The sequence below is a fragment of the Pithys albifrons genome, chromosome 10 (genome assembly GCF_047495875.1).
Source record: "Pithys albifrons albifrons isolate INPA30051 chromosome 10, PitAlb_v1, whole genome shotgun sequence".
Classification (NCBI taxonomy): Eukaryota; Metazoa; Chordata; class Aves; order Passeriformes; family Thamnophilidae; genus Pithys; species Pithys albifrons.
The window spans coordinates 13,660,724-13,677,422 of NC_092467.1; the positions used below are offsets into that span (position 1 = coordinate 13,660,724).

The following is a 16,699-nucleotide window of genomic DNA, read 5'->3' on the forward strand; positions in this document are numbered from 1 at the left end:
CAAGATGCAGATGAACCACGAAAGTTAATTGCTGAGGAAAAACAGTGCCTGATTTCACAGTACAAATTCATGCCAGTCCTCCTGCTTGGTTTCAAGACAAGAAAAGGATCTGTCCCACTCAAAACCCCCACAATAAAAGCCAAAATGAAGAGAAAAAGGCAAAATGAAGAGAAAGGAAATAATTTATTAGATTTCACAAGCAAACTAGTACACATTTATCTTGTAAGTCTTGTGACAGTTTAAAGATATGTGGAATCTTTAAGATGAGAAAATTTATAGTCTGCCTTAAATACTTTAGAAATGCTACTACGCACAGTTCAAGAGTCCTGATGATTTTACTGCTTCTTCCCCCAGCTTGGTAATACTTGAAAGAGATGGAACACAAAAGGGACCTGGAACATCACAAAGGCATGTTAAAAGTAAGAACAACCAGAAAATAGCAATGTTATACTTTTTTTTGACAACTAAACTGAAAGATGCTTAGTATTTTAAAAAGTACTTCATGTCTGAAAAAAAAATGACTTAATAGATGCAGGCATATTAATTTTATATTACAGAAAGTTAAATAGAAATGTAGCATGAAACACACAGGAAAAATAAGTCACTGGCAACAACACTACCTCAGTGCAGAGAACAATCTAAAAAAAAAGCCAACAAAAACGTAGCAGTGATTAATAGTTGAGTATTAGTTCAACTTCAAATACTTCATTGCAGGATACTGTTAATTTTTTTCTTTACTCAAAAAAGACAAAGTAAGGAACATACAAAGTGAATCAACTACAGATTGTTTCTCATATACCAGGAAAACAGTAACCATCAAATGATCTAGAATACCTGTAAACCCCTCAATATTAAGAATTGCTCTGCAACATATTTTAGCCAACATATTAATATAATAATATTTATTTAAAGAAAAACAAAGTAGCATCCTCAGTGTGAGCTCAGCACAGCTCCACATAGATCAGCTTGCAAGAGCTAGAACTGTTCCACTAAGGAATGGGAGCATAAATTATAAGGGACATGACCTTTGAGGGAAAAGGTGAAGAACACCTTTTAAGACTAGGAACTTTCATTGTGTCTATTCACACAACACAGAAAACTCATTGATTTCTTTTTTCCCCCTGAAAAATTACCCTTTTATTTTCAAAATTACCTGCTCAGCTCAAGCTTAAAACATGTAAGCTCCTCCCCACATCTACTCTATACAAAAACTTAGATGTAGTTGAGTGCTACAGGAAACATTGCACAAAAAAGGATACAACAAGAAAGGATACACTCTGCATGACAGTATTACTGCAGTATTTACGCAGGAATGTTTCTAAAGAAGAACAGCAGAATGTGGTTTAATTTTACTTGATTCTCAGTTATTTCATACACATAACTTTATGCTACCTAAAAGCAAAATGTGCCTCTTTGATAAAATACAGTTCTAACATTTTACTTGATTTAATGAGGGTTGATGGGTCCACCAACTAAACTCCATATTCAAAAGTAAATGCATTTTTGATAACTTGAACTACTACGACAATATCAGATTTTTTTGTTTCATTAATTCTCTTCAAGTCTTTGGCATTGTACAGACTCACTTTTATTCCCCATCAGGTACCAAAACCCAATCATGTTACCATTTAATGCTGGCTTTTAAGTCACTTCTTCCCTATGAAGAAGCTGGAGAACTCCCAACATGAGTTTCTTCTACATAAACTTTCTCCCAAAAAGTTGTATTTTAGCTATAGGAAAAATAGTCATCCCAAATACTAACTGAACTTTCATCAGTCAATAAAGAAAGACATTTCAGCCAGCAAGAAGTTACGTAGTATTTTTATAAACCATATGTATTACGTAAACTTTTGTAGAGAAATAAATAAACAAATAAACCCTAATCAACCAAACGGAAAAAAACACCAAACAAAAAATCAGACTGAGACTCAGATTTCTATCATGAAATTTTGCATGTTAAATCACCCACCAGAATATTCCAGAAGGAAAAGGAAAGCACAGTCATGCAGCAGTAGGGTTCAATTTCATCATTAGTTGGGAAATAAAATAAGTATTTTTAATTAAACCTCACAGATCCTTAGAAATCTGTATTACTCTATGGAACATTCTATGATTGCTACATGTAAACAGCCAAGCTAAGGGAGAAGTTCTGCCCATGGCACATTAAACCAATGACATCTGTAAGATGACAATTCAGGTACAAGTTGCAGGTGCACAAGTAAGTCTTACATAACTATGTTTTTGCTCACTCTAAAAAAGGCTTCTGAGATGACCATCAACATAACTAATAACCAAATAAGCACCTTGTTATTTTCTTTATGTAATTCAAATATTTAGCATGTTTAGTAAAATTCAGAATTAATGTACAAAATTAGTTGAAAAGACATGGAATTTCTAAAAAGAATAAAAGTGCTAAGGCTTCATCTATCAGCCTTTCCAATAGCTAAAGTGCTTAGAGTTTATTTTTTGAATATAAAGAAATTTAATAATCTTATTAGACACTAGATAAAATAATATAAATACAAGGGTCTTTTCTAGCAAGGAAGAACTAAGAAACAAGACTGAAAGTCTCATAAGCACTTGCTCCTAATAGGATACTTTAGCCAAGGCTCATTTTTCTCTTTTCACTGAGCAATACAGAAGAATGCCTGTAAAGTCATCTTTAATTTAACACAATACAGATTTTGCAAACCACAATAACACAAAACAGGAATGTCTAAGACCAAGAAGCATCTCAGATATGAGAGGACCAAGCAGCATATCAGATATGAGAGAAACAAGGTCGAATATAATCTGATTAAAAATCCTTAAGACAATGGATACAACAAGGAATCTGCAATTAAAGTAACTGCTCTAACTAGAAATACCGCCCGCACAATAACCAGACTGTAGGGTCTCCAACCAATCTGTAAAAATCAAACCCAATTGTTCACATCCTTTATTTCATACTTCAAGTTTCCTTCAGAGTAATGAGGATGAAACCTCCAAATTAAAAAATACATCATGGATTAAGTAGAATGGTTCATAAGCAGTCAAAGATTTGAGTTCATTTTGTCTTAAGTGGTGGCATAACCAGTTTGATCCCCAACTAACCAGTGACTAAGTTCAATGCTGTTTAATTTGAGCTGGCTGATCTCTCAGAGGGTAAAGACTGAAAACTACGTGCTTCTTACTCTTGCACCAGTTACTTCACTAACACAGACATTTTCAGGCCACAAAACCCCTCACAGCTAAATCAGACCTGATTTTGCCTTTTACTCTCATGTAAAGGGAGTAGAGTAAGCAGTAGTGACATAAAGCTACATCATGAGAAATAAAGTTAAATAACAATTACTTTCTGCTAGAATTTACGTTCCCATCCTGTTTAGACAATAGTGCCAAAAATCAGGACCTATGCATTCCACAAAGGAAGCCTTGATCAATGCAACATTAAGCAACACTTTCTGACAATATCCTTCACTATAATTCAGCCAAGTTTAAAGGATGCTGCAACAGCACTAAGATCTCATCTTCCAAAGTTAGCAAAGCCAAAGGTCCTTTACAGCTAGCAGTAGTTTATTGCTGGAACCAGTTCTTCAGGATCACTTTCCAATGGCAGGGATGGAAGAGAAAGAGCAAAGAGGCAACTCTTTTCAATACCAAAATCCTGGAAGATTACTGAAAGGTAAGTGGTCCTATTCCACAGAATTATTCTCCTTAGCTTCTGAGGTTAAGGATGAGAGAAACAGAAAACTACTCTGTGATATGAGAATTAGGGAAATGTCAGTCTCTGAGTTCCTACACAGAGGAAGAAGCAATGTTTCACACTTACACCAACTAGGTACCTTGCACTCTGTTTTTCTGACATAGGTGAACATATAAGAAAATAAAATTGTATGGAACACTTCCCAGTATTCCTAGAGAAGCCATTCAAGACATATTAAATAAAAACAAATGAACACACACATTAACCAAAGAACCCCACCCTCTTTATTTTTATTTTCAGGCACAGAGTCCATACCTTGTGCAGTGTTCTACTTTTTCCTTTTCCCTTCGTTGGCATCCTGCTTTGGTCTAGCTGAACGAGCAAATTGCTGAGTTTCTGTTAAGGACTACAAGTGTCTGTGATAAGCAGAAGCCAATCAAGAAGGAAAAAAAAGATTATTTCTGCAAATTACAGTTTTACCTGTGAATCAATTCTACTACACTACCAAGTATTGTAACAACAATGTCTATTAGTGACAGACTAGGACCTCACTGTTACACAATATAAATGGTATTAAGAAAGACTGCCCAAGAGTTTGCAATACAAAGTAAATAAGGAGAACTAAGTAGGAATAGGTTAGATGCAAACAGAGTAACTACATCAGGACAAATGCTTGGTATTTACAATCTTCCATCCCAGCATGTTAATTCTGAAACTCTGATGTCTTAGAATTTGAGAAGAAAAAAAGGTAAAAGGTTGGGATAAATGTGAGTAGACAGAAAACAAAATAAAACTACAAAACATTTAAGTGAAAAATAAGAAAGTATTTCCGGAGAAAAACCAGTGCCATACAAATAAAAAGTGAAAGTTCCAGTTGGAGAACCAGCATAGAGACCACTGACCCAAACAGGAACATTTCTTATTCTCTTAATTCTGTAAACACAGGTCTAAGCAAGTCAAAAGGCTTGTATTTAATTTAAATACAGTGGTTATAGAAGCTAAATTATTTTTGCATTATCTTTGCAGGATCAGAGGTAAGACCAGAATTTTACTGTTTTATATAAATCACTTTTACTGTTTTAGAAGAGGTGCCTCTATTTTTTTCAGCTACCATAAAACTAAGAACAGTACACTGTGTTATGCTGACTGGTTCTCTTAAGCTATTTCATCTTTTGTAGAACACTCTGACAGCAAAGCAAGAGATCAACAGACAGATTACAAAGAATATAACATAAATGCTTGAAAAAAAGATACAACCACCATGGGTTTTTCAAATAAGACATATCCATTTGCTTCTTTTAATGCTTTAGCAGCTGCTTTTTCATTAGGAAGTCCAATGAAAGCCTGTCCCTTCATACGGCCTTCTTTCATCAAACGTATATCAAACCTAGGGGCAAAATGGGGAACTGGGAATTACTCACATTCACAACAAAACTTTCCTATTTCACAGTAAAAATTTAATTCTCATGCTTCAAGTTGGAGAAACAGCAGAAACAGGAGCCTACAAGCCTACAAGCAGAAATGATGTCCTTGGAGACAATTTTGTCTGGTGGAACCATTTACTAAAAAGTAACATCAGACTGCAGGATGGCAAATTGATGTGCAGTACTACTAAACAAGACATATGCAAAATGATGAGATACACACAATCATCTGCACAATGAACAGCAAAGTTTGGAACTAAAATATAAGGGCAATATAGTAGGGTCTTCAGTCACTGTTCATAACGTAATTCTGTTTCTGTACTTGTGATAAATGAAGATTTTCAGATGAAGCACATTTTTTTCTTTATACAGAAACATAAAATGCCAAGTTTTAAAATAATAATTTTCACCACTATTGTAGAAGGTAACATAAGAAACTTAAATTTAACCTAGTACCAAATGAACTCACATATTTCGTTCCACTTCTGACTGGAAGTCAACGTATCTTCCAAAAATGAACTTGAGATCCTGAAATTGAAGTGTAGGTGTAAATGAAAAGCTAAGAAAAAGCCCTTTCAGGTAAATATTAAACTTGCTTGTTTAATTACCTTTTCCTGGACTTGTTTAGCTAAATTCTTCACATAAATCCTGCAATTTGGATCACCTGGCTCATAGTTTTTGAAAACAGAAAATTTTTCCATTTCTTAAAGAAAACAAAAAATAGAGAATGTTTTAGGTCATTTACTTACTTTGTATATTTGCTCAGTATAAAATAATTTAACATATGACCAGTTAAGAAAGGAAATACTTATTTAAACTATTTGTTGCAACAAAAACTTATTACTAGACCATATATTCTCATACCTTCTCTAGAAAGTCTATTTTTTTCTAGATCCTTTCTAGAAATAAATTCTGATGGTATTTCATCCTCCTCCTCTTCAGTTTCCATTTTATCATTTGAGCTAGGAGCTGGGAAAATCCTCCCAAAGCCTGTATTATTGATTTCTTCCCTGGCTGCAGAAAGATCTGAAATTTCAACACATTATTTAAGTGGTTTGTACGTTTATGCACAAGAGGATCAACAGCAAGCAAAAGAAGTACACCTTCCAGTATTATTTTAATATAGCAGACTTTGTAAAACAATTTGAACACATTCTATAAAAAATGGTCTTAATCCCTGGTTTTACAAAACCACCTGCTCTATACAGTCCTACAAAACCAAACACACTACAAATAAAAGCAATGGCATGTGCTGGTTAGCATAAAACTAGCCTTGCCCTTCAAGCCTGCTTCCATTTCAATGGTTTATCTAATTTTCATTTACAAAAAGTGGATATCACTGTAAGGATCAAGAAATCCAGACTGACCATAACCCTATAAAAAATCACCACAACTCATTGCTATGATTGCTCAGCACTTTTATAGCAGATAATCAATCAGTGCCTCACAGAGGACTTGGCAATCACCTGGATGCTGCTCCCTAAGAGCTGGAAAATGAAAACCTGAAATTAGCCTGATACATCCAATTACACTGTAAAATACTGAGACTGAATTTGTAATATTTGATAAAAACTTCTTAACATTTAAAAGACAGTGCAATTCACCCTTAACCTACAGAGCACATAGGAGAGAAAGAGACCTTTAAAATCCTCTGGATCCTTTAAAGTTTGTAACATGAGAAAAACAGCAAATGCAAACATGATGGAACTTGGTGTTGAAAGCTCCAGCACAAAAGCAGCAAATAATCTGCTGGCCTAAATTCATCATCCTTCTACACACTGAAACCAGATGATTTTAGTATTAAATACATTTGAAGAACAAACTCTTACCATTTTTTTCTTCTTTTGCTGAGTTTATCTGAAGAACAGCTGGGATGTCAGTACTAATATGAAATTCTATTTTTTTATGACCTACATGCTGCGGCTGCTCAAAGACATCTGAAGGTGACAGTGTAGGATGCAAATTACTGTTTAAAACAACAATATGTTAATTAAAGATTCGGACACTGATGAATGCATAGTCACATACAAGATTTCTTTCAGAGATATTTTATGCTGTTGTTCATCACAAATACATGCGTTCTCCATTCCATAAATCTCACCCAACACAGTTCAAGCTGATTGGAACACTGCAGTAGGTGTGGCTGGCAGTGGGGGCAAACTCAAGAATCACATACCACATTACAACACAGAGAGGCATTTATAAAAAAGTTATCATAACTTGAATAAGAAAAATAACTGGCCTTGCTGCTGCTCTCACCCAGCGTATAAAATATACCAAATTTTAAAAAAATACAGCAAATGACTTGGAGGAAGCAGGTGGCTATTAGGAAAAATGCATTCACAATCACTTATCACTCCATAGAAACACTACACTGTGGCTACTGTGCCATAGAACTGCAGTTCCAAACCCCAGAGTTATTTTAAACCAAGTCAGTTTCTATTCTTCCAGTATATAATTTTATTTGAAGAAGTATTCTAAACAATAAACCCAGATTTCTTCCATCATAGCTGTGATACAAATTAATTATCTTTTCAGATTAAAGTTGTTGAGAAGATTTTAGCTTAAATTACAGGAAAATTTTTACTTTTCGAGTAATAAAACCAAGCATGAGGGTAAGGGAAGACCATCACTACCAAATTCACCTATCAGTGAAGAATGCTTGTTTCAAAAGAGCAGCACTAAAGCAAACATGACACAGAGAAGATAATTCAGTGAAAGGGGATTTCAGTAATCTTCTTGAACAAGTGAAAAAAACACATAAAAAATACAAACCTGTGGGGAGTACACACAGGAACATTCAGTAAGTCTTTAATTCTTTGCTTTTTTCTAACACTACGTCTCTTTGTGTTTATTGGTCTTTTAGGCTGAAGTGTTGCTAATTCCATCAACTTGGTCATTCTATTTTAAATAAAAACAAAAAAACAAAACAAAGTGGTTTACAGTTTATTTGAAAACACTCATTTTAAAAGCTGCTCCCCTTTCCTTAAAGCCCTTGAACTAGAACTTTTCAGAATATGATTATAAAACTAGTTACCTTAAAACTGAAACTACATTAATCATCTATAATTGTAACAAGGTCAATGATGTCCCTCCCTCCCCAAGCACGCTCCTAATTAGGACACGGAAGGTGTAAGGAAAGCTGTGACACCCCAAGCTGAACCTGACTTTGTAACACAATTTCCACTCAACAGAAGTGCCTTTTTCCAAATGCATGTATTTTTATGAATAAAGCATAGAGACTTTCTGATTTATTTTTCAGTTTAAATAGCAAATTAAAAAAATGGTTTTCAATTTAGTATTAAAGTAAAAAAAATACCCTTTTGATCTATCAGTCCAAAAATTGCAAGAGAATCCTTAGTACACAAGCTCCAATTATTATATGATGCAGGCTGAGTACTTTAATCAGTAAAGATATGGAACAATGAAGAATTCAGAAAACAAACTAATTACTGCTTCCTTACATCTGCACTGTTTAGTTAGGGGGGTTGTGACATGAGAACAAATTATAGTTTGCACACCAATAGCCTATTTTCCTTTTCTTACTGCATTTAAAACAGCACTGTCCTGTTATTAAGTTACTCTGAAGTCTCTCTAAACATCTGGAAAGATTTCTGTATACTATGTACTAGATCTTGTATCTATACACTGCAAATGTTAAGAGAGATTCCACTATTTGCTGAACTAGAAGCTAGAAAAATAAAGCCAGCACATTAAGTGAACCCAACAGTTTGCAAATGGCTGTAAAACACGTACCTCTCCTTTTCCTCATCATTATCACTTTCATATTCCGATTCCTCCCCACTAGACAGTTGTTCCTCTTCCTCCTCAGGCAAAGGAGGCTCTTCAGGAGGCAGTGGGGGGATTGGGGGAGGTGGCACAGGCACTGGTAAATACTCTTCATACTAATTATGGGGGAAAAGTTTAAAAAAGTATCTAAACTTTTCAAGAAAAGAAACAAGAAAAAAAGCGTGTATCTTTTTCGTTTACTTAATAAAAATAGTCAAAGCAATAAATTATAAGATGACAAGAAGTATTTTCTCAAAATATGCTTAAAGGGATCTAGATGCTATTTTAATAATTACATTACTAATGAAAAACTTTCCGCAAGCCAAAAAAATAAAATTTTCTGCTTTCTGAAGGTAACAGTGAATGTTTTAATTCTTTTAAGTTGAGGTGATAAGAAATATAGCAACCAGCATCCTGGGTTTTCACTGTGCACTCAGTTTTAAGGACTTTCCTGAGAAGAACATGGTCAAAATATATAGGTGAAGGCCTAAGCTCCAAAGCTATCTCAGTTTCTACAGCCAACCAACAGTTTGAAACATTCCAGTGCTACTGTCATACATGTATATTTTATATTCCTGTGTTCTAAGTACAGCCAAAAAGATTTCTTTACAAGACCAACATGCAAATTGCATCCAGTGAAATGCAGCAGTATTTGCTATCCTCTGGAGAGTTCTCCAGCTTACAGAACTTAGATCTCCCACCATGTTGCTGACATTTTAAATTGTGAATTAGTTCTACATATTTTTAAAAAGTTACCATGGGAGGACGAGCAGTAATTGGTCCAAAAGGTGGAGGAAGATTCATTTTATTCATTAGATGAAGTACCTGAAATGATTCCAATTAAGGTTTCTTTAAATAAATAAGTGGTAACAGTCCCTTGCTAGATATCTTAGGCAGTAACTTCTGGCAGGTGTAAATCAGCAGAGCTTTAATGTTAACGAGCAATGTGAAAGACAGCACTTGAGATCCAACACTAATGGCAAATAAAAGCAATACTCTAAAACGGTTGATCAAAAAGGTAAAGCATCTGCTCAGAATGAAATTCCAAGTACTCAAGTCACATTTAATCAGGAAGGACATATCCAGTTAAGTTTTCAGCATCAATTAAGTAAGCTACTTCTGGCCAATGAAACCTTATTATCACAACTTAGTAAAAAATTAACACTGATTAACACTATCACAGAAAAATTAACTTAATTACTATGAAAGGAATAATTATTTCTGTTGATAATTGAAAGAGGAAAAATGAGATTTTATTTTTATACTTTTTTTTTTACTTACCTGGACATAAAATTTGGGCACGCTTGCCAAGGCATTTGCTATATTTGCTAGAATTGCACTTGAAGGTGGTGGATACAAATATTTGAGGCAGGAATTGATGGGAAAGGTGAGGCTGAGGAGAGAAGATTAAAAACAAGACACCTTAACACCGCTGCCACATGATTATTGGTCATGATTAGTGGTTACTGGAGGTTTAACTCTTCATTACATCTGAAGCAACACTTAAATATTATTATTTCCCTGAGAACTGCTTTGGGCCCCTTCCATTGTCCTTAACACCAGGGAGCAGTCCCCAGTGCATGACAGACTTACTGGGCTTGGGCAAAATCAAAGCATCAACCTACACACAAAGCCTAAAGAACACAGAAACAGTCAATGTGTCCAAAACCAAAAGCACAGCATAGCAGGCTCTAAAAACATCATGAACTCAATATTTAAAGTGCTGAATTTAATAGCCTCCAAAAATTTATTCTTCATATATACAAAAATGCAAATGAGGGGAAAAAAAAGAAGCAGCAGCAGCATGTGAAAAAACAAAATCTGCTGTTAACACTGGGACAACCTACCCAGCCCTCAAACTTGTCCTGAGAAAACAATGCATAGAGCTAGGAGGCTGCTGTGCAATCCACAACCTCATGGCTCAAAGCACCACTCACTACTCCAGTAAGGATTCTAAACTTGAGGAATTGAAATTTCACCTTTATGACAATTCCTACAGCTGTGGCTGCAGAACAGTAGCATAGGAAACAAAACTCTCAATATTATGTAACACATTTCAAAATAACCTGTAACAGAATAAAATAATTAAGACAAATAAAAACCCCAACACTAACCCATGGCTGGGTGCAATTCCATTCTCTATTTTAACACGGCTTGGTTCGATCTTCTCTTCCTCTTTCACTGGTTCTTCTGAACTGAAAATTAGTTTAATCTTGATTAAAACAGGGCAAAATTTAAATGCCTAATGCAATATATAAAATAGGCATCATGCATTATTAAGAAACAGATTAGCATAGGTAATTTTAGCATCTTTATCAATGGTATTACTACAGCTATTATCAATTCTCTATAATTAATGCATGTGGACAATTACAGTAGCCACAGTCTTCTGAAATAAATACTCATGCAGCTTTAAGTAAGTCTCCCTATATTAATACACTCCTGACTTAGATCTACTCCCAGAAAAAGAACTAAAATTATTTCACGTTGCACTCTGTTCAGAGACTGTACAAATTCAAAGATATTAAATTATTCATTTGTTCATATTCAGAATGGAATAAGTAACTTGAAACCTCTACTACAGGTCTTTTAATTAAACACTATCACGTAGCTTTTATCACTTAGCTACATATTCCAAGGGTAATGACACAGTTCTAACGGGAGGAATGCAGTCACTTACCTGTAGATCTGAACGTGCTTGTTAACATTTCTATGTGGTTACAATTTATCCTGAGTTAAAAGTACTACCAAAGTATCATGAATACAGACTTTCCTTTCCTTGACCAAACATGTAACAATTATTATGCATTATGCACATACCTTTTGCACTTCTCTGAGGCAGAAGGCTGGCTAAGTACCTGTACACTCTCTTGCTCTTTCGCAAATTCAACAACTAAGGTGTGGCCTAAAAGTTTCAGCTGATGCAGTCTTGATAAAGCCTTCAAGTAATTACAGTGGAGAAAAGAAAGAAAGAGAAGAGGAAAACCATGAGAATTATTTTAAAGTGTAACTGCTTTTTCTTTGATTGGTAAATCTGCGATAGGATACAGTCCCACATGCTTCAAGCTAAGTCTGTGCTACTATGGACACAGGCAGTCGTGCACGGCTTCTGCCTTCATAGCCCTGCTTTTAGCAGACTCTTCCTGCTGGCAAGAAGGAAAGACACAAGGTTGCAGAGCAAAAACCACCAGGGTTAGGTCATCTGAACACAGCAGCAAGACCACGGTCAACAATGATACTCATTACACAGCCTAGTAAATCTCAATGATTTCAAGTAACCAGCCTCTTGCTCATGAACTATGTCTGTAACAGCTGGGAATTTTAAAATCAAGATTCTCAGCAGTGACACCAGGGAGATCCAGCATTCTGAAAGTCCAGAACCCTGGAGGCTGCTGAACACAAGCAACCTAATTCACCTCACCTAGTCTTGGTAACTTTTGAGTCCTTTAAAGTGTGGCCTAAAAAAATAGAAGCAACACAAACAAAAAATAAAAACCAAAAAACCCAAACAACCATAAAACCAAACACCAGGGGGAAATTCTAAAGACAGGATTTCTACCAGACTGGTATTTAAAAAGTATTATTAGTATTACTTTTCTGGCATCTGTCCCCCATTAATGTGGTAGTTTTCTTATCAAAGTTGGACATTCAAGGCAGTCTTGAATTGTGTACATCACTGGGGCTGAGTTTTACAGCAAATATCCAGGAAACAATTCAATGTTTGGCTTAGTTTGCATAAAAATGCACACAAATCCTTGACAAGGCCCTGATCAGTCTCAGCTCCTGTAAGTTTGCCATGCTCTATGTGACATGGGTCAGATGACTTCCACAAGCCATTTTCAAGTGTTGATTTCATCAAGTTCTGCAAGGAAATCCTGAAACAGAACTCTAGTACTACATTGTGCTGCTTTTTTAACTAGCACCGAGTACTACACGACCAATAAAACATTGCACAACTGGCAACCTAGAAAAGTGTTTTCAATAACAAACTCAATACAAACCTTTGCAGCTGCATTTTCACTGGGAAAGGTGGCAAAAGCAGTATGTTTCTAGAAAACAAGCAAAAAAAATTACTGTATTAAAAACTGTACCAGAAAGTTGAGACTGCATGTAAAATATACTCCCACAAGAAATTTGTAAGTTCAAGTTTACATATTTGAAAGCTTCCAGATGACAGTCATTCAACTCCCATGTGGAGCAAACATGAAGGACTAAGAAAACGTTTTTGTTAGGAATTTAGGACATGTACCTCCTGCAGTCAAAAATTAAGACAGGGAACTTGGCAGTTTGAGGAATAGAGGAACAGCAGTTTTTCTAGTGAGCAAAAGCCACCCTAAACTGCAAGAAGTACATATGGTCAAGAGGTCTAACTTTTTTTTTTCAAACAGGAAATTTATTTCAGCACCTCACAGCAGTCCATTTTCATCAAAACAACTCCTAAAAGTAATACTGTTTGTGCTACAAAAGTTGCAAACACTGTTGTGCTCTGACCTCCTGAATGGTTTCTAACTTATTCTCAGCTTTTAAGGTTTAAAAGAACTGTCCAAATCAAATCCTGTCCTCCCAGAGCAGACAGTTCATCTCAGAAGTTACATTTGTTTTAACAAACTTTATTATTTCACCTTGCTGCTATGTGTTTTGGTACCCAAAATCATTGTAACAAAGTCAGTATTTTTGATATCCTATAAAGAAAGCGTTACCCTGACCCTGACTGAAGATGCAGACATTGTTCATCCGCAGTTCCGCAGGGACACAAGGCTCTTTCCAAGCAGCACTTGTCACCAAACAGATAGGCCCCTGCCCCGGCCCTGCCCTGCCCCGGCCCGGCCCTCACCAGCCGCCCGTGGTCCGACAGGACGCGCACAGACACCGCCCCGAAGTGCTGCAGCAGATCCTCCTTCTCCGCCGCCGTCAGCTCGGCAGGCAAGTGCCGCACCAGCAGCGTCCGCCCGCGCCGCCGCGACACGCCGGGGTGCGGCGGGGGAGCCCCGGGGTGCGGCGGGGCAGCCCCCGGGTGCGGCGGGACAGTGCTGAGGTGCGGCGGGACAGCCCCCGGCCCAGCGCTCGGCCCAGCACACACCGACACCGGCACCGGCGCCGCCATCGCAGCGCGGGGTCGCCGCGCGCAGGCGCAAACCGCACGAAAGGGGAGGCGGGTCTGCCGCCTCGAGTCTCGCGAGACTCGCTCCGCCCCGGGGCAGCACCGGGCAGGCTCGGCCCAGCCCCGCTGTCACAGCGCAGAGCGTGTCCTCACACCAACTGCCAGGTGTTGCTCTCAGGACTTCTCTCGCCTCGGCGTTTTGCCGAAGAGACTTGGCTGAACAGGCTGACGCCTCGCTAAGTCATTCCCTGCCCGGCTGTGGGCGGGCAGGGCAAGTGGTGTGGGGAGGGAGGGCCGCAGTGACAGCTCGTGGCTCATCCCGCAGCACCAGCCAGAGCCACACCGCTCCAGAGCCTGCTTTGGAGGCCAAGGGGTCGGGAGGAAATCCCCAACCTTGACTGATGGACTCTCATGTCTTACCACATCTAATTAGCTGCTTGCTGGCTGGCAAAAGCATCACCTGACTGTAACCACTGCCCCGCTGTGGGTCCCACCTATGCCGCGGTGCAGAGCCTGGAGCCCTCACGCTGGGGTGCTCTGCAGCCACCTCAGAGAACATGTTTGGTGGGCTGTCCAGTGCACCTGCTGAACAGGGAATGGCTGTTTCTTGCAGCTTCCAATAGGAAAAAAACAAAGCATTCAGTCCATAAAGTGCTCAAGGCCCCTTCTGTTCCCTGAAGAGTCATGTCGGAGCTGGCACTGTATGTGCAACACACCTGGAGGGGCTTAGGCTGTGCTTATTTCGTGACTGAACATCGACAATCTGGGGAGAGATCTGGCCATTGTGAGTGGTCATAGTGGTCTCATTCAGTACTTCAGGTGACAATCCAAGTTCATCCAAATGAGTTCGGGAAGGAGTTAGGTAAAAAGCAATCTTTAAAAGGGATTTAGGAGAGAAGCAGAAATTTAGTAGCAATTTCTTACAGGATCCATTAATGCATTTTTGTTGCCGTTACTGGCATAAGCTAGGAAATATCTATGGACCTGGAAACAGGTGGAATAATTGACACAGTGTGCACATAGGGCAGTAGACTTTTTTTCTTGATAACAGCAGCAGTACTATTTTTTCTGAGGCTGTTAAAATTTTAAAAGTAACACTGACCACCCTAACCAGTTCTGTGTGTGACTTGTGGTTGTATAAAGTCCAAAAGACTTTCTGGGATATGCTGGTCAACATGCAGTTGTAGCAGATGGGAGGATTAGGATTGGTGTAACAAAGTAGCCTTAGAAATAAGGTTGCAGAAGAACCACAGTAACTGACAAGATAATGCCCATTACTGCTGGAATCATGTCCATAGAGAACCTTCAGGCATGTACAAGCTGCATTTTGTTAGGTGCTATTGTACACAGTTTGTGTGGCAAGGCTTTGGCAGCATGGGCATTACAGGGGTGGTTTCTGTGAGAAACTGCTGTAAGTTTGCCCTTCCAGAGGAGCCCATGCCAGCCAGCCCCAGGATGGATCTGCCCCTGGCCAAGGCCTAGGCCATCGGCAGCAGTGGAAATGCTCTGGGGTAAGATAGTTAAGAAGGGGGCAAAGTTGGTGCAATAGAGCAATTGCAGATAGAGAGAGGAGTGAGAATATGTGAGAGAAACAGCTCTGCAGACACCAAGGTTAGTGAAGAAGGAGGGATAGGAGGTGCTCCAGGTTCCAGAGCAGAGATTCCCATGGAGGACCCCATGCTGGAGCAGGTGGATGCTGGAAGGATGCTATGACTCCATGGAGAGCCCGGGCTTGACCAGAGTCCTGGCAGGACCTGTAGAACTGTGGAGAGAGGAGCCCAGGCTGGAGCAGGTTTGCTGCCAGGACTTGTGACCCCATGGGGCACCAACCCTGGAGAGTTTGTTCCCGAAGGAGTGCACCCTGTGGAATGGGTGCCATGCTGGACCAGTTTGTGAATAACTGCAGCTGGTGGGAAAGAGAGAACTTCATGGAAGACTGTCTCCCATGGAAGGGACCCCACACTGCAGCAGCGGAAGGGTGTGAGAAGTCCTCCCCATAAGCAAGAAGGAGCAGCAGAGACAGTGTGTGATGAACTGACAGCAACTTCCATTCCCCATCCCCATGTGCCTCTGAAGGGGAGGAGGTAGAAAGAATCAGGAGTAAAGTTAAGCCTGAGAAGAAGGGAGCAGTGGGGCAAATATGTTTTTTAAGATACAGTTTTATTTCTCATTATCATACTCTGACTTGAATGGTAATAAATTAAAATAATTTCCTAAACTTGAATCTGTTTTGCCTGAGACAACTGGTGAGTTATCTTTCCCTGACCTTACCTTCACTCTCAAGTGTTTTGTTATATTTTCTGTCCCCTGTCCTGCTGAGGAAGAAACTCATAGAGCGGCTTTGGTAGGCACCTGGCACCCAGCCAAGGTCAACCCACCAAAACTACGTGAGCATGCATATAACCTCAGAGAGATTGCAAAATGATTGCTGTGGCAAATGTTATTCTGTAAAAAGAGGAAGTTGATATTTAAAGAAAGCATTAAGTCAGAAAACTGCTTTCCCAAGCTTGGCCTGCATGGTTTCCTGAAGCCTAAGCAGCCATTTTCTTTATACTTTTCATTTTTCTGTCTGAATATAATACCAAAACAATAGGTAATTCACTAAGAATTCTCCTTTGCATATATGACCACTAGATGATGCTGTGACTCTTAATTGCAAATGATACTGCACTGTTAACAGTTATTCTTTCATTTTATAGA

The 16,699-nt window shown here is 38.4% G+C and overlaps 1 protein-coding gene across 2 annotated transcripts; it reads right to left on the bottom strand.

Annotated features, from left to right (window-relative positions):
* Positions 1-164: 164 nt before the first annotated feature.
* Positions 165-14,016, bottom strand: RNPC3 (RNA binding region (RNP1, RRM) containing 3). Of its 2 annotated transcripts, none has more exons than XM_071564847.1 (15): positions 13,733-14,016; positions 12,900-12,947; positions 11,719-11,837; positions 11,013-11,093; positions 10,180-10,291; positions 9,655-9,723; positions 8,866-9,014; positions 7,885-8,010; positions 6,939-7,075; positions 5,974-6,135; positions 5,718-5,812; positions 5,579-5,637; positions 4,940-5,072; positions 4,001-4,073; positions 165-392 (listed from the first exon to the last, which is right to left on the bottom strand). In XM_071564847.1, exons 1-14 carry the CDS (start codon positions 14,000-14,002, stop codon positions 4,014-4,016), a joined length of 1,620 nt encoding a protein of 539 aa, XP_071420948.1. In that variant the 5' UTR covers positions 14,003-14,016; the 3' UTR covers positions 165-392; positions 4,001-4,013. The 2 variants fall into 2 exon arrangements, with proteins under 2 accessions (XP_071420948.1, XP_071420947.1); XM_071564846.1 differs by having other exon boundaries at positions 165-1,318.
* Between the last annotated feature and the right edge of the window lie 2,683 nt (positions 14,017-16,699).

Coding starts and splice junctions, on each gene's coding strand:
- RNPC3 (XM_071564847.1), bottom strand. CDS start 14,002: ATGGCGGCGCCGGTGCCGGTGTCGGTGTGTGCTGGGCCGAGCGCTGGG. Junction 12,948..13,732: donor TGTCGGACCACGGGCGGCTG/GTGAGGGCCGGG, acceptor CTTGTTTTCTAG/AAACATACTGCTTTTGCCAC. Junction 9,015..9,654: donor TTACTGCTCGTCCTCCCATG/GTAACTTTTTAA, acceptor CCCCATAATTAG/TATGAAGAGTATTTACCAGT.